The sequence below is a fragment of the Diadema antillarum genome, unplaced genomic scaffold, assembly GCF_040938485.1.
Source record: "Diadema antillarum isolate AM-2024a unplaced genomic scaffold, OU_Dant_1.0 scf00000141, whole genome shotgun sequence".
NCBI lineage: Eukaryota > Metazoa > Echinodermata > Echinoidea > Diadematoida > Diadematidae > Diadema > Diadema antillarum.
Genome location: NW_027271030.1, coordinates 2,992,784 through 3,016,240, shown reverse-complemented (window position 1 = coordinate 3,016,240; position 23,457 = coordinate 2,992,784). Strand labels below are relative to the sequence as shown.

Here is a 23,457-nt window from a genome sequence, read left to right as displayed (position 1 = left end):
TTGTTAGTTAGTTTTGTCCGTGTGCAAAATAACTCAAAAAGTAGTGAACAGATTGGGATGAAACTTGCAGGAAAGGTTGAGAATGACACAAGTAACAAACGATTAACTTTTGGTAGTGATGCGAGAATTTCGGGGGAATTTATGAAGGATTTTTGATATTTTGGCAGATAGGGTCAATGAACTTGGGAGTTCAGGCTGCGCGTATATGAGGTTTGCATGCGCGCACTAAAGTGCGTGCTCTAGTTTCTGCTAGGGCGAGGCGCGCCGTGCAGCTGAGGGTTTATGACGTAACAATAAAGGCTTCTATATTGGGAAATCGGGCGACTTTCAGTACGTATGGGTAGAAATCACTGATATCTGGAAATGAACTGCATGCTTGGCGGAGGTCTGCGCTCTCAGAGTGCTTCTCTAGTTATTATCATTATTGCCAAATACTAGGCATTTATGGCATTTGTGCTCTGTTGCTGGCAAGTGGATGTGCTTTACAAGCTGTGAAAATGAGGATTACATAAATGATTATGACATCACAGATGCTTTGATATCTGAGTGAATTTAAAAATTGGGCACAAAAAGGGTCAAAACTTCTGCAAAACAAAAGACAGAAAACTTTATTTCAAAGTAACACAGTTCCTAGTGCTTCGTCTGACAATAGGGCATTTGGAAGATCTTTTCTCCCACTACTCTGGAATGGCCATGTGCATATACAAAGAGCAACATACTGTGTATGCTATATTTTGCTGGGATTTCTATTTTCATAAATTTTTGATAGCGAGTTTGATGCTATTCGTGAATTAAACTGCTGGTCGGTACACGCAAAAATCTAAACCTTATTTTTACATTCACGTGACATTCATGTGTAGTGTGCAACACAGTACATGAATAAGGTGTGTAGTAATACAGTTTACAAGGCCAAAGATTTGGCATGCCTACTGTGTGAGTGAATTCCCTACACTTTTTAAATAGGTTTCTTGTCCATTGCTGTCACAAAATTGTTAGGGAGTCCTCACTCACACAAACTTATTATCAAAAATAAATGGCATATACATGTACAGTACTTAAAACAGACAAGTGCTCATTCGTGGCAGTAGCCACACACTGAGATATTAGCTCTTTAAATGTGACTCTGCATCACAAAACCAACAAAAAGTCGACAGACATGGATTTTTAGTTAAGGGCAGATTCTGAAAGAGCAGACTCTAAGCTTTAAAATGATGTATAACTCAATTCAAATGGACTCTCCTAATCTACCTAAATACTGGAAAGAAAGCACACACTCTTGAAAAGTGTGAACTGAGAAAAGAGGCTCTGAAGTACAGGGTCTATTCAAGCACTAAATCTTTCACCAAGCTGCGCTAGCTGTGCCATGAAAGGGACAAAACACAGGATGTCAACCAATGAAGCAACAACAATGAAGAGATTATCAGATTAAGCTGAAATTGAGTGTGTTCTATCAACACATTCTGTCCATGATTAATGCCAACTTACAAAGCAGTAGCATCATCCATTCAAAAGTTATTAGGCTTAAAAGTGAAGAGTGTAAAAGGATTTCAAGAAATGAAAAGGGGCCTCTAATACATGCCTGATCATTCTATACTCTCTCCCCAAAATTGGTTGTAGAAAAACTGCTGAAAACACATTTTCCCATTCGTGTTATGATCCCAAACTAAAGAATAATGTAGAAGAAAGATAACTCTTTTAGAAAATATGAAAAACTTAGAGATTGACATAGTTGACCCATTTCACCTGTTTTGAGTCCTCACGTAAAATCATGGGGTGCGACTTTTTGTTTGTTTTGTGGTGACGGTCACAAATGGGACATTTTGGCAAGTAAAATTGAAGCATTCGAGACAGGTGTGTATGTTATGCAGAGTTGACAAGTACCATTGGAATGTGTTTTTTTGTTTTTTGTTCCCCTGTTGTGTTGTTTGATTGTTTGTTTGTGTGATTGTCTTTTATTTAAACAGTTTTGTGTCTTTTGATCTCTTTCACCAGTTTTGTGGCCATGGCTTGCTTCCGGTTTACAGGAAACCACCTGCCAGATACCATTGGTAAGAAATGAGGATTCCGTATGGGCACAGAGGGAAAAAAATGTTGTGTGTATGCTACTGTGTGCATTGACATCACCTGGAGTTTAGCCTGTTGAGGACAAGCTGATTTTGCTATGTAAAACACACATTTCCCTTTTAGACTTCTGCTGTAGTATACTCTAGTCAGGTCTTCAACAGGTTAAAGAGTTCCTTGGGCATGTGTAAAAATGAAACAAAGTTCCCAAAATGTCACCCTATTGATGACTCTAACAGCAGCATAATGTATACATACATGCTGTCAAATAGTATGTTTCCTTGCATATGTTGGCCTTTGGCATTTTTTGGCAGATGCCATTTTCTTTCTTAAACTCAGACACAGTAGTGATTGGAAGAGAGGGTGATATACAGTGTAGAGAAAGCAAGAGCGGGAGAGAGAGAGAATGTGTATGTGTTTGCTGTAGATTGTAGATGTCAGTGAAAGGATTAAATAAAGGGATGTATCTGTGAGTGGTAATATTGGTTATTCTTGTGTGTTGATTAATGTCATCAGCAGCAGTCTCATGACTACAGGCCTTCAGTTAGCAGTTTGATTCACTTTACTTGGATGGTAGATTTCAAAATTTTGTTTTGGTGATGCTTTCTTTCCCAAATTTCCTTAAGGAGACCATACATGCAACACAGTAATGACACATGATAATTATGATACTACATAATGGGGCTAGCACGCTAAGAGCGTGATAGTTTTTTTTTTTCTGACATGGAAAATGCTCTTGTGTTCCTTCCGTACATGAATTATCTTCATATGGTTGTGAATGGCTGTTGTGCCTTGCCATAATTTCCGTTGTGCGTTAGTTTCAGTTCTAGAATGTGATGCGAGTTGTTCAGAAAGTGAAATATGCAAGATAGCACTACTTGACATGACTGTAAACAAATGGGTTAACGTAAACATGCATACAAAAAAAGCTATCCATCTAGGCTTGTATCATTGTGATTCTCTTGTCTTTTTCTTCTTTTTTTGTCAGCAAATAGAATTGAGTTCAATCAGCCTTGTCAGCAGGTCTCAAAGCGAATTTGTTCTTTCATTCTTTTTTTTTGTGTTGTGGCAGCCATCATGTATACGCTGACCTTAGATTCTCGCACGGCTTCCAGCGCAAGAGCCCTGCTGGTGGAGAACGACATGAGCCAGGCTGAGAAGAAGCGCACGCTGAACAAGGACCAGCAAGTCTGTGACACATGGCGGGCATACGTTGTGGTAGGTTTATTTTAACATCCTCAATACCATCATCCTAGTATTTAAAGGACAAGTTCACCTTCATTAACATAAGGATTGAGAGAATGTAGCAATATTAGTAGAACACATCATTGAAAGTTCGAGGAAAATCGGACAATCCGTTCAAAAGTTATGAATTTTTAAAGTTTTTGTGCAGTCACTGCTGGATGAGAAGACTACAGCAGTGTATGATGTCACATGCGTACAACAATATAAGGAAAATATAAAGAGAATTTCACAAAATTTCATCTTTTGAAAAAAGTACGCATTCCCTTGACTCATTACTTACATATGTTATGGGTAATATTATTCCCATTGCCTTTAGAAAGAGGCAAGTCAAATGCTCTTTTATTGTGCGAAAAAAGTGAAAATATGTTGAATTTTCTTTACATTTTCTTTATACTGTTGTACTCATATGACATCATGAGCCTTAGTAGTCTCCTCATCCAGCGCTTCCAACACAAAAGTTGTAAAAATTCGTAACTTTTGCATCGATTGTCCAATTTTCCTCAAACTTTCACTGATGTGTTCTACTAATATTGCTGCATTCTCTCAATCCTTATGTTGATGAAGGTGAACTTGTCCTTTAAAGGACAAGTTCACCTTCATAAACATAAGGATTGAGAGAATGCAACAATAATAGTAGAACACATCAGTGAAAGTTGGAGGAAAATTGGACAATCGATGCAAAAGTTATGAATTTTTACAATTTTTGCGTTAGAACCGCTGGATGAGGAGACTACTACAGCTTGTGAGTCATATGCGTACAACAGTATAAAGAAAATGTAAAAGAAAATTCAACATATTTTCACTTTTTTCGCATGATAAAAGAGCACTTGACTTGCCTCTTTTTAAAGGCGGGGGGAACAATATTACCCATAACATTTGTCGGTAACGAGTCAGGGGAATGTGTACTTTTTTCAAAAGATGGAATTTTGTGAAATTCTCTTTATATTTTCCTTATATTGTTGTACGCATGTGACATCTAAGTTATACATACACTGCAGTAGTCTTCTCATCCAGCGGTTACTGCACAAAAACTTCAAAAATTCATAACTTTTGAACGGATTGTCTGATTTTCCTCAAACTTTTACTGATGTGTTCTACTAATATTGCTACATTCTCTATGAAGGTGAACTTGTCCTTTAATAACCTGGGATAGTAAATCAAATTGTTCACTCTGGATTTTCCTACATGCACTCTAGAGAAGAAATGTGAGGTGGATCTGGTTAGATTCATTTAAAGAATCAGAAGAAAATACGGCAGTGTGTCTCAGTTTGCAACATAAACATGAACTTTAGTCACTTAGGATGTGTTCGCAATTTAAGTTTCATCATGTTTTTAGTGATTTTGAGGCATTTAATGATTCTGCATTTAAAATTTTGTATTGGTGGTTTATATCATCGTGTAATTGTAAGCCATATAATTTGACGATATTCCTGTAGTAATGTGTGAGTTAGCTCAAAGCCTATTTTCATGCAGGCTGGTTGCCAGAGTAAGCAATTACTGGATAAGTTGGCTATGGTCAGGAGGATGAAAAGTCATATTAAAGTAATAATACTTCATTGAGACAACAAAGAAAATGAGGAAGCTAGTCAAAGGAAAGAGTTAGGATGGATGGCTGGGGTAATGAAGAATGTTATCATGCTTTTTTAGTGTTATTCTTCCTTTAACAAAGAGATCGACATTGACTTCCCTCTACATGCACTGTATAAAGTATGCAAGTGGGATGTCAAAGTTTTACAACAAAAAAAAAAGGTCTTTTGTGGTTCCTAGGAATATTGGCTCAGATGGATACATGTCTGTATTCTCAACCTAAACTTTTGTAGGTTTTTTGCTGTATATTGCTCAAGTATTCACTGTTCTTCATACCTCTGTATTTTCTTCCAGTCTTGGACTATAGTCTTTTGAAAAACCAAGCTATTCAAAATTATCGTGCTTATTTTCTCATGTAGACAGCACCAGTGCACTTAGAAATTATTATAGCAATTATTATCATTAATTGTTATAAACTTAAGGCATTAATTACAATCCAAAATCAGTGCAGTTCATTCATTGATATTGGAACATATACACACACAAGCAGAAAAAATAATACAGATAAAAAAGATATATATATGTATATATATATGTGACAGTGCACCTCAAAACAAACACAAAGTCGCCAGACATGAATTTTTAGTTAAGACCATATTCTGAAAGAGCAGACTTTAAGCTTTAAAATGATGTATAACTCAAATCAAATGGACTCTCCTAACCTATCTAAATATTGGAAAGAAAGCACAAACTCAGGAAAAGTGTGAACTGAGAAAAGAGGCTCTGAAGTACAATGTCTATTCAAGCGCTTAATCTTTAACAAACCGTGCTGGCTGTGCGATGAATTGGACAAAAAACAGGAAGTAAACCACCAGAGTAACAACAATGAAGGGATTATTAGATTAAACTGAAATTAAGCATGCCTCATTAACACATTCTGTCCATAATTAATGCCAACTTTCAAAGCAGTAGCACTATCCTTTCAAAAGTTATTAGAGTTGAAAGTGAAGAGTGTGGACAAGGTTTTTCAGAAATGAAAAAGGGATTCTAAAGACGCACCTAATGACACTGTTCTACCAAAAATGTTCAAGATAAACTACTAAAAAAACACACTTTCCTGCTCGTTTTATGATACCAAATTTTAGCATAATGTTAAAGAAGACCCGCTCTTTCAGAAAATATGAAAAAGTCGAGTTCGGCTAGGTTGACCCATTTCACTTATTTTCAGTCCTCACGCAAAATCAGTGTGTGCGACTTTATGTTCGTTTTGAGGTGCACGGTCACATATATATATATATATATATATATATATATATATTTGTCTGTATCATATATGATGAAATAAAAATGTGTACTTGAGTGATACAAATCCATGATCGTTTTTTTAATTTCATTTTTTTTTTTTTAGCCTTTGTAATGTGAGATTCTTGATCAATCCTTCCTCCCTCTTACAGAATACCATCCAAGACAAACTGACCCCGATCGAGGTCACCATCAATTATGAGCTGGACCAGGACGAGTCTAGTCTTCAGGCACATGAGATCTTGCCCATCATGGACGCTGAGGCCGTTTCCACCAAAAAGAAGCAGGTACGCTTACATCAAGTGTCGTACATGACGCTTTCTTGCATTGCGTATCATAATCATTTTTTTAATTCAGATTTTTTTTTTTTTGTCCTTCTCTACAAGTCATATATGCAATAAGAGATCCATTGTGATCAGGAATGTATGTATAGTGTAACCTAGATCTATCTACTCAAAACATTGTCTAATTGTGTTTTCTTTTGTTTGGTTTGTATTAAGTTCAGTAATTTTTCAAAGATGATTGAATATATATTTTTGACAATTATTATTATTATTATTATTTTTTTTTTTTTTTGGATAGAGTGAACACATGTGCACAGAAAGACCAAGAAAGTATCACAGACAGCTCCCATTTCTGGATCTAGGGCCATAACCTCCTGGACAATTACCCCAGACCCTTTCCCTGACCCTAAACCCTAATCCAAATCCAGAACCTAATCCAAACCCTCACCCAAACTCCAACCCTATACCTTACCATAACTCTAATCTTTACTCTAACCTTATCACTAACCAGTATTTAGCCGGGGGGTCATTTTCCTGGGGGGAGGGGGTAATTCCCCTGATACGCCCCTTTCTGAATATTCTCTCTACATGCTCTTTTGTGATTTTGAAGGTCTCCCTATCAAAGAATACATCTGACTGTGATTGAAACCTAAATGGAAGACAATCTCAAATATAAAAACAACCAAACAAAAGTTCAGCACAAGCAGTTAGCAGGTGTATTCCTGATTCACTTGTGGTCATTGTCTTCCTCTTTTTTTTTTTGTCCATCTTATTCTATTCATTCTATTCATTCGAGTTCTGATATGTACAAGTACACGTACAAGAGTGAGAGTACACTACTGTCCTCCCTTTTTAGCTCACCTGAGCCAAAGGCTCAAGTGAGCTATTGCGATCGCCCTTCGTCCGTCGTCCGTCGTCCGTCGTCCGTCGTCCGTCGTCCGTCGTCCGTCGTCCGTCGTCCGTCGTGCGTCGTGCGTAAACTTTTTACATTTTCATCTTCTTCTTGAAAACCCCAAGACCGATTTTCATCAAACTTGGCAGGTAGCATCCCTAGGGGGTTAGGAACTCAATTTGTTAAAATGGGCACCATGCCCCACCCAGGGGGCCCCCAGGGGGGCCCAAATCCCCCAAAATTAAGGAATCTGTAAAAATCTTCTTCTCTAGAACCAGAAGTGATAGAGCTAAGTTAATACTATGAGTTAATACATTGATGACTGTAGTTTCAAGTTCGTTCATGGCAGAATCAGGGGTGCCCCCCTTGGGACCCAGGGGAGGGGGGTGGGGAAGGGTTCTAATGGGGCCTAAATTGTACATTTTCATCTTCTTCTTGAGAACCCCATGACCCATTTTCACCAAACTTGGCAGGTAGCATCCCTAGGGGGTTAGGAACTCAATTTGTTAAAATGGGCACCATGCCCCACCCAGGGGGCCCTCAGGGGGCCCAAGCCCCCCAAAATTAAGGATTCTGCAAAAATCTTCTTCTCTAGAACCAGAAGTGATAGTGCTTAGTTAATACTATGAGTTAGTACATTGATGACTGTAGTTTCAAGTTTGTTCATGGCAGAATCAGGGGTGCCCCCCTTGGGACCCAGGGGAGGGGGTGAGGAAGGGTCCTAATGGGGCCTAAATTGTACATTTTTATCGTCTTCTTGAGAACCCCATGACCCATTTTCACCAAACTTGGCAGGTAGCATCCCTAGGGGGTTAGGATCTCAATTTGTTAAAATGGGCACCATGCCCCACCCAGGGGGCCCCCAGGGGTCCCAAACCCCCCAAATGAAGGAATCTTTATAAATCTTCTCTAGAATCAGAAGTTATAGAGCTGAGATAATACTATGAGTGAGTACATTAATGACTGTAGTTTCAAGTTTGTTCATAGGAGATCCAGGGGTGCCCCTCTTGGGTGGGGGGGGGGGGGGGTGGGGGGTGGTTGGAAGGGTCCAAATGGGGGCCTGAATTGTACATTTTCATCTTCTTCCTGAAAACCTCATGATGGATTTTTGTCAAACTTGGCAGGTAGCATCCCTAGGGGGTCAGGATCTCAATTTATCAAAATGGGCACCATGCCCCACCCAGAGGGCCCCAGGGGGCCCCAATCCCCCCAAATTAAGGAATCTGTAAAAAATTTGGGCCCTTATTGTACATTTTCATCTTCTATTTGAGAATGCCTGGTCAAATTTTAGTAGAGCTGTGAATAATTTAGATTAGTGACTGCGTGAAAGGTGAACTTGCGATACTCAGGTGAGCGCTAGGCCCGCGGGTCTCTTGTTTATTTGTCCATCCTATTCAATTCTATTCCATTCTATTCCATTCTATTCATTCTGTTCTCTTCATTCGAGTTTTGATATGTTCAAGTACAAGAGCAAGAGTGTATTTTCTTACCTTTTTTTTTGTTCATCACATTCATTTCTATTCTATTCTTTTCATTCTATTCATCCTGTTCTATTCATTTGAGTTTTGATATGTACAAGTACAAGAGAGATAGTGTATAATATAATTGCTTCTCTTTAACACACACACACAGGTTTACATTCAGAATAATTGTGCAGACAACATCTGTGTACCAGAGTTGGGAGTGTCTGCTGTAGCGTGAGTATATCTCTCTGGTTTCAATAGGAGACAAGTCTCAATTCTGAGGTTTAAAAGGGATTTGATACCCAAATATATGTGGATCAAGAAAATGTGGTAAATATGTATAGAGAATTTTGCAGAATTAGAAGTTTTAGTGGGATGTACTGTTCTACTTGTTACTGACATATGTTCAGGTAATATTATTCTCCCTGCCTGCTGAAAGAAGTAAGCCGAGTGCTCTTTTATTTTGCCAAAAAGAATGAAAAAAAAAAAATCTCATTCCATTAACTCAGAATGTCACATTTATGACTTCAGGGCCTTATTCACTTTAGCAGTGATGTTGGTTCCATAAGGAATTTTGGGAATGTATGTGGTGATAGATAAAGGGGGGGGGGGGTGGAACAGGGGCGGATCCAGGAATTCCAAAAGGGGGGGGGGGGCGTGACTAATATTTCTGGTGCCACTTCCGGGTTTCATTTCATTTTTTTCTTTTTTATTTCTTTCGTTTTTAACGAAAAATAAAGGGGGGAGGGTGTGCGCCGGTTGCGCCCCCCTCTGGATCCACCACTGGTGGAAGAATAGAAGTAAAGCCTGACTTCATCTGATGCAAGTGTTACATGTAACAATAATACTTACAGCCTTGAGAAGCGATGTTTTTCAGCAAGATACCTGCCATTCGCTATGCAGGAGTACCGAATCCATCATCATCGGTGGTATGGAGGACCTGACCCTGGATGTGACGCTGGAGAACAGCGGAGAAGATGCCTTCCAGTCTACCCTGATGGTCTACTACCCACCTGGGCTCCAGTTTGTTCGGCTGGAGAGGAATGTGCAGAATGTGAGGCTCGCATCGTTTCTTTCTATCATCCACCCCAACCCCCCCCCCCCCCCTTTCTCCCTTTCCCTTTCCCCCTTGTACCTGCTTCTCTTATTACCTCCTCCACGGAAGGAGGTTATGTTTTCATCGGCATTTGTTTGTTTGTTTGTTTGTGTGCAAAATAACACAAAAAGATGTGAAGGGATCTGAATGAAACGTGTAGAAAAAGTTGATAATGACACAAGGAACAGACGATTAAATTTTGATAGTGATCCACAAACTTGTAAGTATTTTGGAACAAGGATTTTTTAATCTTTGGCAGATAGGGACAATAAACTTGGGAGTTCAAGCAGCGCATATTTAAGGTTTCCATACGCGCTATAAAGTACGTGCTCTGCTCTGACGAGGCGTCATTGCTGGAAGCTGATGACGTAAACAAAAAGCTTCTATATTGCAAAACTGGGCAATTTTTATTATGCGTGTATGGGTAGAAAGTAGTTGCTTGGCGGAGGTCTGTGTTCTCGAGAGTGTTTTTTTAGTGTGACCTGTCATCTCATCGACCCTCATGATATCATGTTAATGGATAGGGAGGGATTCATTCAGTCTGTTATTATTGTAAACCTTTTTCTGGAGTTGTGTTCCTGCGTCAACGTGGATATTACAAAGTAACTGCCTCTTTCCCTCTGTCTGTCTGTCTGTCTGTCTGTCTGTCTGTCTGTCTCTCTTCCTTTTATATGTCCTTATCTCTCTGTTCCTTTCTTCTGTTTTTTTCTCTGACTTTCTATCTTTCAATTTTACTCTTCCTCCGTTTCAGCTCAGCTCAGCTCAGTTTATTTTTCCATCAAGCGAGAAGTAAAGCAAAGTATTATATAATATAAAGCATGCATAATACAATGACATAGTTTGATTAATTATTTTCTTCCTCACTGTTGTTGGTCTTTGCCTTCATATCTGCCTGTATGTCCTTATATTCTTCACTCCTTCTCTCTCTCACTCTCTCTCCTTATTTTCTGCTGTATCAATCTATATCTGTGTTGTTCTCTCTCTCTCTTTCTCTCCGTCCTTGCCCTCTGACATTTTTCTGATTTATCAGTATAATAGTGACCAATATCACCGTTTTGTGAAAAAAGTGAAATTCTATTAAGATTTCTATAACTTTCGGATTATCAGTCTAGTTTTTAATGACAAAACTTCTGCTCTGTAGTTCATTTGACTCGCTGCTCTTCTCATCCAAGTCAACTCAAACATCAGTGGGCCCTGTTTTACAAAGCTGTTTGTAAAGTTACGCATGACTTTACATACGTAATCATGGGGGGATCGGTCATTTGCAGATGCTGGACCTTACCTGTGGAATCAGTTGCCTCGAGCTGTCCGTTACATTTCAAATGTTGACTCCTTTAAAGTTGCCCTTAAGACTCATTTGTTCGTAATCGTTTCCAGTAGAATTGTATATTGTGATTATTTTTTTTCTCATCATTATTGTGTCATTCATTTTCATGCATATGTTTATGTAATTATTTTGTACTACTTTTCATACTCTGCCTTGAGCATGTTAGTTATGTGGAATTGGCGCATTATAAGTGCCCTGCATTATTATTATTATTTACGAACAACTGGAATATGAAATGCCAATATATATTGTGTGCCCATTTGTTTTTTCTTTATGATTTTATTAATAGCAAAGTAGGATTGTACATAGTATGTCAATATTTCATCTGCATTATGGCAAAAATACACTTTCAACTATAAGCATGAGTTAACATGTAAGAATAATCATTATCATCTGCAAATTTCAACTTTAGCTTATTGAAATTAACAATGATGAGGAAGCCTACATTGCTTGCCATAAAGTTGTGCATATCTTTACGAACAGCTTTATGAAACAGGGCCCAGTTTTAATAGTTGTCCCTTTGTAGTGACCATGGACTTAGTTACACCTTTGACAAGTTATCTGCAGTGAAACTGAGAACTGACGTTTTAATTGTTCTCACTTGCACGCTGTATTTGTCGGGTCAATCTTCATTCCTCTCATTGTTTTGTCTTCGTTTTTTTTTTCCTTTTGCCAGGACCTGTCAATAAATTGTGCAGAGGATTCTGACCGGCGTGTGATTACTTGCGACACTGGAAACCCCCTTGCTGGACATCGCACGGTAAGCTCTTGACCAGAAGTATTTTGTAGTTCCAGGTACCCCACCCCCCATGACCCCCCATGCCAACATCAGTACAGACGTGGCCTGAATAATTATCGCATTAAATGGGGAATGAAACCCAAATATTGTGTGGATTGAGTACATGCAGAAATACTAGTAGAGTGCATTAGTGTAGTTACATGAAGAAAACTGGACAATCTGTTCAAAAGTTATTGATTTTTGATTTTTGTTTTCAACAGCCTTCAAGGATATTAAAGACTTCAAAGATTTGCGATGTCACACAGGAACAACAATGTAAAGAAAATATTCCCCTGGAAGAGTATCTTCAGTAGCAAAGAGCACCAAGTGTAGATTCCACTTTGGCACATATCAGGAGTATGGCAAGAATATTACGTTGACATACACAGTGCACTTTTCTGAGTAGCACCTTTTAGCATTTTTTTTGTGTGTGTGTGCCAAAAGACAAAGAGATTTGAATTTGTTGTGCTATACTTGACTGTGTTTATGATGATATCATGCATCCATTCTAACTACAACTGCATATTATACATTCAAGACATACTAATAGTATGGGTAGAAACTGAGTGTACAGATGTAATTTGATACACAGATGGGCCACTGAAAATAATTGATGTGGGGCCACCAAATTTCCTAAAAAGCTATCTTTTGGTAGCCCAATCAGGCACTTGGGATTCAAAATGGATACAGTTACAGTATGTTTCTGTTTTTACTGGGTCACTACATTCATTTTTCGTACCACCAAATTTTCAGACTCACAAATTTTTAGTGGCCACCAGATATTGTGAGTATTAAAGTGTGGAGCCTTGGATGTAGATTGTTGCCATAAAGTTATTAAGTTTTGCTTTCATCCTTTATCACTTCTCCCTTCCGAGATTGGTTGTTCATTTTCCAAAATACAACATAACACCCCACTTCCTGTAGGCAATATCATGTGGCATATTAGGTGGGTCAATTACAGCAAAGCGGAGGTTTAATGTGTTTAAGGATACAAGTACACCAGTCTCATTCCATATTTGTAAGCTTATTACTGTGAACAGTGGTTGTACATGCACAACCTTATTTACTGTAAAATGAGAAATGTTCGCGTGCATTTAAAGTTCGCGAATTTTGCGAGCGCCAAGATTCGAGAAATTAAAATGCACGCGAAATTTCTTATCTACACTATATGCATTGAACGCAAGTGACAATTCGCGAAAATTTCTTGCCACGAAAAAGGCCTTCGGCTCCAATCCGCGAAAATTTCATGCCGCGAATATATCATGTTTTACAGTACTTTGTGGTGTGAATTGATAATGACAGTAAAAAGTCAGAAATATTTGTGTCTATAATTATGATTTAAAAGTGGAAACAACATTACAACCTGAGTCGCATTTTTGAGAGTCAATCGATGAGAGAATGCTAGTTCATGAATGAGACAAACTAATACTACTGTAATTAAGACAAATACACATTATTTAAAGTTTCGTCTGAGGGCTGCAGAACCATACATTGAATGCCTGTGAAAGAATTTGTAATTTGTCATGCATGCAATTATGTGTTTTTCCTTCTGTTCTCTGCTACTTGCAGCTCCAGTTTGGTTTGACACTGTCTACAGTTGGAATTGGTGGCAATAACCAGCACATTGAATTCTACTTTGTGGCAGACAGGTAAGTATTAAATTTACAGTGCTTTTTCACACCATGTTCTGTGTGACATATCATTTTATGAATAGGGTAAATTGAAAATGCAGACATGTGTAAAAAATTCGTTAAATTCTGACATAAAGTAAGAAAGTTGAGTCGTACACTGTAAAAGTGGATACTTTTGTGGAGGTAATTTTCACACTTATGTTTTTAAATCTGCGGAATCAAAACAGTAATTAGTGAAACATATAACATACAAGTATACACGCTTGCTTTTATTTTTGCGCTAGTATTTGGTTGTGTGAAATGCAAATGTAACACGCAAAAACTTCCACTTTTATTGTAGTGTTCAGAGGAATCAAGCTGAGGCATCACTGAAATGCCCTTGTCATATCAGGCATCTCCTTAGATCAGGAATAAGAACAAAGAATGTATTATTAGTGTATTTGTTTTTGTTTTTGAGCCAACATAATGGAGCTTTTGCTGAAAGTAAGGATTTTAGAATGTTGCACAAAATTACAGAAGAAAATGGACATGTGAATTCCACATATTATCTTTACTTTCTTGTGGAGGGGAAGTTAGAGAATAAACACATTTATTGTTTTGGTTTTGAGTTTTTTTCTGCGCAGGGGTACCGCTGTGAATGGGCCGGGGTAATTGAAATTTGTTACACTTACCCTAAGAAATACAGGGTAGCTATTACTGATCACATCATGTAGTGTTACTCCATCTTTTTTGAAAACATTACATTGGTAAAAGAGAAAATGAGCTTTACCAGGATTTTTTATTTTTTTTTAATTTCCCATACGTTGTGGCCGGTTTCTATCTGTATAGGGTATCTATCTGTGTGTATGCAGCAGTTTATGTGTAATTTGTTTAGTTTATGAAATGTGCATGCATTGATGTGGAAGTCATACAGCAGAGTTCAGCACCTTGTTACAATGTATAAGATACTCTGATCTTTGGTCCACATGTACAAGAAACCCAGTGAGGTTGGCATGAATAACTGTTTTTAGAAGAGTAGACATATCTTTTCTTCTTTGTTGTTTTAGTATTTGAGCTCTATATATCTGGTATTCTTTTACCAACCCGTTTGTAGTGAAAACAAGGAAGGAGCAGACACACTGAGAAACAATGAATTTAATATGACAGTCGAGGTGACGTTGGACATCAATCTCAAATTGCTGAGGTGAGTCATTTTCATATTTCATTCTGTTTATGATACAGTAATAGTCTGCCCTAGTGGTCAGTGCTTCCATCTGTCTATCTTTTCATCAGAAAGTCCTTTTGTGTGTCTGTCATTTATCTCACAATCCTTCCATCTTTCTTTTTCATGACTTGTCTGCTGTCTGTTAATCCTTTCTTTAGTCGATCCTCCCATCCATCAGATCTTTTGTTTGTCGATTCTATATGTCAGTCGTTTGTTTTTCAGTCCTTCCGCTGTCACTCTTTCTATGGTTTACATCACCATTTCACAGTCCTTGCATTCCTCAATCTTTTCATGTTGATCCTTCCACTTGCCAAATGTTCTCAGTGTCAATCTTTTCAGGTGTCAGTCCCTTGACTTGTACTTGTAAGTCCTTCCACTTATCAATTTGTGTTGAGCGATTTATTGATCGGTTTGGGGACGGTTGTGCGTTTAAACGTTTAAGCAAAATATGCGAACGTGGCAAGCCATTGACAGAGTCGGACGTGGGAACAGAAAACATCAAGGCCCGAATTCACGAAGGTGGTACAATCTTTGTCCTTGGTTTACTACACCATGGCAAAGACCATGTTTTTGTATGGGGTGCCAAGTGTGGCATGGCCTATTTCATTACAAAATGACTGATTTCGTAACAAAATAGGCCATGCAACACTTGGCGCCCCACACAAAACTATGATCTTTGTCCATGGTTTAAAGCATGGACAAAACTTGTACCACCTTCGTGAATTCAGGCCCAAGAGTTAAGGATATAGTTATGCCTAAAGTACTGATCTTAACCCGTTGAGGATGGACTGATTTTGCTACAACACGCATTTCCCATAGACACGTGCCCGAGTATACACGGGACCCGTCGAATGGGTTAAAGTAATCTTATTTGTTCAAATTCATTGAATTCTTCCGTCGAGATGTTTTCATTGCAACTGATTGTCAATCAGTTGCAATCTTATTTGTGTATAGATGAGATTGTTGTTGATATACCATTGTAATTTTGTTTGTACAAGTGAAGAAATAGAATAAGCTAAACTGAAATGGTTGATTGCTGTCTTTATTCCTACAGTGCATCGAATCCAGAGATCCTCACTTTCCCTCAGAACCCAGATAATTATATAGGCCCTCTACCAGAGACAGGCGTGAGCGAGTCTGACATTGGCCCCGGTATCGTTCATCTGTATGAGGTTTGTTTTTTTCTTCTTCTTTTGTTTTGTTTTTTCAGAGTAAGCAGAATTTGTTATAGCAGTTGATAGCAGTTGACTTTACAAAAAAAATTGCAGTTGTCAGTGTAGAGATGTGATCAGTTAAAGTAGATGAACAATGAAGAACACTGTCATTGTGGCGGATGTTTAAACCCATTAGCAATGTCTGCATGATTTGATTCTACATGCCTTTTCACTTCGGGGACAAAAGGAAATGTCTGATGAGATCCAAAAGGGTACTTTCTTTTGAGTCATTTTTGTTGTGTAGATTCAAGAGCTGCTTATGAAAATGTTTTAATTAAATGAGACATTTAGATATACATGTATATATATTTTTTTAAAACTAGAAATGGGACTTGTTTATATTCATTTTATGCCTCCTCCATGAAGTGGGGCCAGAAGCATTATGTTTTTCGGGTTGTCTGTCCTTCCGTCCATCCGTAATCAATTTTGTGGACAGCGTAACTAAAAGACCTTTTGAGGTATCCTAATGACACTTGGCATGTATGTGTATGAGGGCGTGGAGTTGTGCCTATCAACTTTTGGGTGCACATACTTAAGGTCAAAGGTCAAAAGGTCAAGGTCAAATGCTCAAAAATGTCACTATTTCCTCCAAATCTATGCAATGCCTGAAGATATTTTCTTGAAACTTCGTGTATACATGTACTACCCAATTATTCTCTTCCTCCATATCTCAGAAGTGGCTCAAGTCATCTTGAAACTTAGTACATATTTATGCATGTTCTGCCCGACAAGGATTCTCTTATGAATTTTAGGTTCAAGGTCAAGGGTCAAAGGCCGGGTCAAAGGCCAGGTGAAAGTGGTAACAATTTACTATTGAATACAGAAATTGCACTTTTTCTCCTTACCTTGAAAGTTACTAAACAAGTAAAAGTCCTTAAATCCCCAAATGCATGCTCTCCCATTCATCCAATTAAACTTAAGTCAAGGAAGGTGAACATTCAACATATTTATGACAAATAGGTCGTTTTAATGTTTTTACCAATTATGTGAAACTGTCATCACACATTGTCCACATGTACTCTAGACCTATTAGGAGAATTATGCATTGTGGCGGAGGCATACCAGTCGCCATAGCGACATTTCTAAAGTTTTTTTTAAAAATTTTGTGGCAAGTGAGCAGCAGTTGAAAATATAGTTGATTTCTTCATGACACCAACCCCTTCTCTGTAGGTCCGCAATGGCGGCCCCAGCAGTGCCGGGAGAACGACAATGGAGATTTTGTGGCCGATGAAGGACGAGGCGGGCGAGTACCTGTTCTACCTCCTGGGCGTCAACGCAGCAGAAGGCGTCACCTGTGACATTGTCCAGGGCGAGGCCAACCCACTGGGAGTGAAGGTGAGGATGATGGATCATCAAGCTGCCCCCTACCAACCCCTCACCCGCCCCTTTATACACAGTACTCTGCAAAAAATTTAAAAATCTTCCAACAGTGGCAATGTGCACTAATTGCAGCAACTGTGGCAACAGCACAAAAAACCACAACGAAACAATGAAATGATTGCGGTATAAAGCATTTGAGTCGTTACTGATGACATTAGGCCCTTTTGGTCAAATGTGAATCGAAATCAATCTTTCTCTGAGTGTGTCTGTTTTGTAATGTGTTTCAGGTGTAATAAGCTGCAGTAGGAGGTTTTGTGAAAGTGAGTTTACAACTAAAAGTGTGTATTATAATCATAAAGGCCTATTTAGAGGCTGCCACAACACAAGAGTGCCATAAACACTTTTTATGGCAGTAGGTCAAAACATTCATGCTCTAGGGTGTCATGGTGATCTCCATGCAGACAGTCAGACAAAAAAAAAAAAAAAAACTCCCCATATTTCCTGTTTCTCAACCTCACCCTACCCTGCCATTTTTTCCTTCTCGCACATCAGCTTGACGCCAGCACGCAAGACGAGCTCAGCAGCACGTCGTCCCGTCGGCGACGCGACGCCGCACAGGCCCAGGCCCTGACCCAGTCCGAGCCGTACTACTGCCAGGCAGAGCACTGCGTCAGGATTCGCTGCGACGTCACCGGATTGGGCCCCGGCGAGGGCAAAGTCGTCAGACTCCTTGGCCGATTCTGGCAGCGCACCTTCCAGACAGTAAGTGCTGTGATTCAATGACTAGTTTATATTCATGTATACAGTATACACTAAATATCTGTCACTGACCAACCGTGTGGTGAAATATCTCTAGAGTTAAAAGTTAACCTGAAGAGCAGGGGTTTTAATTTCTTTGCTTTACGATATGACCAAAATGGGTAATATAGCATTGATGTCAGTAAAACGTTTTAAGCTGATGCTATATCTTTAAAGCCAAAACATACATTGTAGTATGCATGCACAACTATCGATTATTGCTCTAGACTGTACACATAGGCATAAGGAATGTGTGAAATAAGACCTCTGCACTTGTGCACTCAAAACGACTTAAAGAATGCTCTACCGTCAGACACATATGTACTTCAAACAGGGATCTATAGAAAAGAGAGTGTTCATTATTATACCGCTCATGCTTGACTTGCTCAGCTTTAGGACGCAGGAAAATAGGGGGCAGGAGAATCTTGTTTGTATTGGATAGCAACAAACATGCAATGTAGGTATTCATATTAAAGGAAGAGAGGCTTGCGGTAACACTGTGTGTACGTAGTTCTTGAAATGTAGATGATCATGGGTTTTATTTTTGCTGTTTGTTTTATTTACTCTAGACGGAGATTCAGAATGCTGTGTCTCCAGTGTTTGTAGTGGCATCCACAGCAGTGGCAGAGGTCATGGAGGTGCCCTACAATATACCCATCCGTGAGGAGTTCAGCGATTCCACCAAGGTACATTATGTATGTTAGTTCACATTATGATGGAGAGGTTCTCTTCACAGCTGTGTATGTAGGGCCCTCCAGCAGAGTACAGATTTTCATATTGATGCTGGCTGCTCTACAGGGTAGTGAAACCCAAATATGCATGTGGATTGAGTGAGAGCAGCAGGACTAGTAGAACACATCAGCAAAGTTTGATAGAAAACAATCTGTTGAAAAGTTATGAAATTTTGAAGTTTCCATGCAGCCATCGCTGGATTAGAAGACTACTGCCGTTCATGACGTGTAACAAATGGAAAAGGATAATTATACAGAAAATCTAATGAGAGTTCCACAACTTATAACTTCTTATGGCAAGTACAGCTGTACACATACATAGACTTGTAACTGACTTATGTTAAAGGTAAAATTATTTCCCCTGTGTTTTGAAAGAGGTAAGTCAAACGCTCTTTCATTATTCTAGAAAAGTAAAAATATGTTGAATTTTCTGTGTTTTCTGTATATTGTAGTCCATACATGACATCACAAAATGTTGTCCTCTCATGCAGTGATTGCTGCACTAAACCTTTCCTAAGAATTCTTAAATTTTGAACAGATTGCCCAATTTTCCTCAAGTTTGGCTGATGTTTTCTATGAATATCGCTGTATACCCTCAATTAACATAAATCCTCTTTAAACGATGGCCATGGTAGGTGGTCGGAAAGCTTGGACATCATATTCCTGACAAGTTGAGATAGGCTATACCCAAAGATTGTGTTGTTCTTCTACATGTGCACTGTCTTAATAGTGGCAGTAGTGTGTGAAATTGTGATTTGGATTCGACAGAGAAGAAGAATATTGTGTTCAAAGATTTGTGTGTGATAATTTATGCAATTATGCAATTGTAAGAAGCCATTTAGGTCATCTAACTACTGATGTGTTCTAGCTAGGTTGTCAATAACTCATTTCATGTTTTGTAAAGTGATATCATTGAATCTGTAACCTTTCTTAAATTTGTGCAGTGTGGATATTCATGTCTATTGATATTTGCAATGAGAAAATGATTTATGATATTTCGAATGGATGAAAAGTAATTACATCCTGTTGTACGTGTATGTGATATGATGTGAAAAGTTGAGTGGTAGGTCCTTCCCATATACTGTTATGTGACTTACATTGTAATGGATGGGGAGAGAGCATCTTTTTCGAAACAACAGCAGTCAAAATGATGTATGGATCTTCATCGTTTTGTTTTTGTGATTTGTATGGATCTTCATCCTTTTGTTTTTGTGATTTTTTTTGTCGTCTCCCAGGCGACGACGACGCTACGATCGGAGGATCTGGTGCCGGAGCCGGCACCCATCGCCTGGTGGATCATTGTGGTGTCAGTGCTTGGGGGCATCATCCTCCTCATCATCATCATTCTGGCACTCTGGAAGGTGAGGCAGATGTGTCCGAGTGGGGCGGAGAAGGGGGGGGGGGGGGCTGATGGGATGCGGGGGGGGGGGGGGGGGGGGGGGGGGGGAGATTAACGAGCGCAACCAGGATTCAGACTTTGGTGGCTGTGCTAACTCTTTTTCAGTTGGGATGAGACTTTGGCTGTGGTCTAACCTTCTTTACTTGATATAGAAAAATTTTGACTCTGGTCCGTATTTGAAAGTCAGATATTTTGCATACCTTGCATTCACATTTCAAACTACCCCAAAAGTTTTGCAGGGGCATGTTATCATTGTGTGTTGAGTTGATCTATTGTGTTTAAATACCCATTCTACAGCATACACCAGATCACATGGTGACAGTCTTTACAATTTATTCATTCGAGCGTATGGCACAGAGTGCCTGGTTGATGCCGTTTGCTGACTATTGCTAGTCACCTGGGGCGAACCATGAGGGGCTGGCGTCATTTGCCCGTTTTCTTGTATGGGTGGTAGTGGGACCACTTCACCGGGGTTGGCGCCCTGCTCTTTGCAATAATTTCTATGGTAGAGAGAAAAAGAATTTTTAATTATCTGTATATTTATTTCTCATGAAATCTTGTTTTCTTACCAGAACTGAGCATTGAGGTTCCCTCATTCTGTCACATTAAAAGATAAAATTTCAACACTTGTGCTCATAGACAATTCACACTACCCTTATTGCCTAGTCCCATGGAGGGGACTTAGAGCTGTTTTTCACATGGTTGCTTGCTTAAAAGGATAAACTACACATAGCTGTTTCCTTAGCAGTTACAGAATAATAAAACAGAAAAATAAATGCCACATCAGTTCAACTCAGTGTTGTTAACTGTTCATGGAGATTTCACTCTGGCATACACTTGACTAGAAAGTGTAGATATATGAGTGTGCAGATTTCCTTTCCTTTGTCATATCCCCATTCTAACAAAGAAGTACACCTTTCCACATACAAAATGGGTATGTGACCGGCGACAACGGTTTCAGGCAAAAGTCAGGAATTTTGAAAATTCATTTTTTCACTGAATCACATTGTCCATTTCCTATTAAAGCTTTGTGTTGATATAAAACACTTGTAGTCTTTGGCACCATAAGTGGGCATACTGTAGAAAGAGAAATAAAATGCACTTTTAAAGTTGTTAGCCTGACAAAATTGCGAGAAAACAGGCTCTGAAGATTCACCTCTTTTTCAAAGACAATGTCCGAGCAGCGATGCGAGGGGAGAATCACCCAACCGTACGATGGTGCCAATCAATGTTAAGCTCCGCCTCTAGCAACCACATCGCCTTCTGATTGGCTCACTGAGAGAGTAAAATTTCCTGGGCACCTTCCTCGGAGCTCAGCGTATGGAGCCGAAAAACAATGCGTTTCGTTCGGGTTTGTTTACCAGTACGTCTTTGAAAATGGCGAATACGATAATTGCACATACAAATACGGTGTACATGTATATGTTTATGGTGCATGCATTACACAGTGGCATCCACACGCCATGACCGTGTGCATGTAACAGGAGCGGTGGCGAATCCACACATTTACAAATGGCGTTTTCATTGTGGTTGATTTGTCTTTATCATAGGCGACCCTTTTGAAGGCAGAAAATTGCTAGTGCTGGCAAAGGTCACGCTTCCTGTTTGTTTTGCTTTTACAAGACATGCATATGTTGCTTTGTTTGGTGGTGCTAATTAAATTCAAGCAAACAAACAAACACGACTCGTAAATTTGGTGCGATCTTGACGTGTAGTATTTGAATATAATTGGTCACATGTGACTGCTCCTTTCCTTTCATCTACCTTCCATTGAGTCAGTCTGCTGTCATAGTTTTTGCTACATGTACAAGTAGACAAATTTGAGAATATTTAGCTTTCTTTTCACACGATTATGTCATGCTACAGGATTTTTTTTTCACTTCCGTTATCGAACATTGCGGTAGAGTAGTTTGGATAGAAATCCAAATGAAGAGCACGCACTACAGAGCGAGCGTATATAAACCATTATAGCAAGAACAATGGAGCATGTAATCGTGCATGCATGGACAAAGCATTCCCCAAACGCTGCAACTGGTGTCTCCGAAAGCCGAATTATGTAAATGTATGCGACGCACCAGCCAATCGCATGTGAGACCCTCCGCCGTAGCAACACTGGGGATATTGGCGCGGCGTTCGAAAGAAGCTCGAAACTGACGAGTGCGATCCAACATAGGGTGCTTAAAATTCCATTTTCGATGGGAAAAACTTAGTCTTATGCTATGAAATTTAGTGTAGATGTAGAAAACATATCAAAGATTTGATTTCTGCAAAAAACCTAAATCGACAAAAATAATGGTCAAGATCTTTGTACCCCGCCTAGGAGGGAATTTGCTCTTGCGACTTTTGCCTGAAACCGTTGTCGCGGGTCACATATGTTCTTTTCCCTGTTTCCCTGTACTTGGGAGCAAGTGATCTACACATCGTACATCTGTCAGAAATGTACAATTAACCTGTTGAAGACAGGCTGATTGCTACAACACGCATTTCCCATAGACACCTGTCTGTGTATACCCGGGACTATTTTTTTAACGGGTTAATCAATTATTTTGCTTAAAGGGGGTGCAGGCGCATTAATCCTAGTTGTCCCCCTTCTATTTTGCCCGCCCCACCCCACCTACATTTGTATGACCCGAGATTCTTGTGGGCTACTCGATCTTTCGTAGATTGCCACGTTAACACAAAAGCGACAGTTGTAGGTTTCAGTCCATGTAATTACTTGTTTCTCCTTTGCTTATCTGCTCCCCACCCACTTTTTCTGTGGTAGATGGTAAGTACGCAGAAGTAGCAGTTTTCTCTCCCTCTCCCGGAATAGATACAGCTGTAGAATCAGTTAATGCCATGGTTTGTCACATCATCATTTCATTTGGAGAGGGATTTGTGAAACATGCGTATGATTTCTTCAGTGAGCAAGCAATAAGAGTGAAGTGTAATGTTATTCTGAGGCGGTGACTGAAGTGATTGAACTTATTTTTTCGTTGTTGTTGACGGAACAGTCTAAAGGCCATTCATGATATCCATTTAAATCTTTATCTATGGCCTATGCTGTGAAATCCAAACTTTCAACAGGGAAGCCATCTGCCGGGCATGCATTACCCCCCTCCCCCCCTCCCCATCACCACCACCACCCTCCAACTCCTCTTCCTTCCCCCTCACCCCACCCCACCCCCAAAAAAAGAATCATACCC

General features: G+C 39.3%; 1 protein-coding gene across 1 annotated transcript in view; it reads left to right on the top strand.

Annotated features, from left to right (window-relative positions):
• LOC139721290 (integrin alpha-8-like) overlaps nt 1-23,457 on the top strand; it is a 92,122-nt gene that overhangs the window by 66,492 nt on the left and 2,173 nt on the right. Inside the window, exons 16-28 of the mRNA XM_071632611.1 lie at nt 1,993-2,048; nt 3,134-3,279; nt 6,288-6,422; nt 8,944-9,008; nt 9,678-9,828; nt 11,874-11,957; nt 13,545-13,624; nt 14,700-14,789; nt 15,865-15,982; nt 17,195-17,359; nt 17,897-18,106; nt 18,712-18,828; nt 20,109-20,234. Coding sequence (XP_071488712.1) covers nt 1,993-2,048; nt 3,134-3,279; nt 6,288-6,422; nt 8,944-9,008; nt 9,678-9,828; nt 11,874-11,957; nt 13,545-13,624; nt 14,700-14,789; nt 15,865-15,982; nt 17,195-17,359; nt 17,897-18,106; nt 18,712-18,828; nt 20,109-20,234 — 1,543 coding nt within the window. The remainder of the gene's footprint in view (nt 1-1,992; nt 2,049-3,133; nt 3,280-6,287; nt 6,423-8,943; nt 9,009-9,677; nt 9,829-11,873; nt 11,958-13,544; nt 13,625-14,699; nt 14,790-15,864; nt 15,983-17,194; nt 17,360-17,896; nt 18,107-18,711; nt 18,829-20,108; nt 20,235-23,457) is intronic.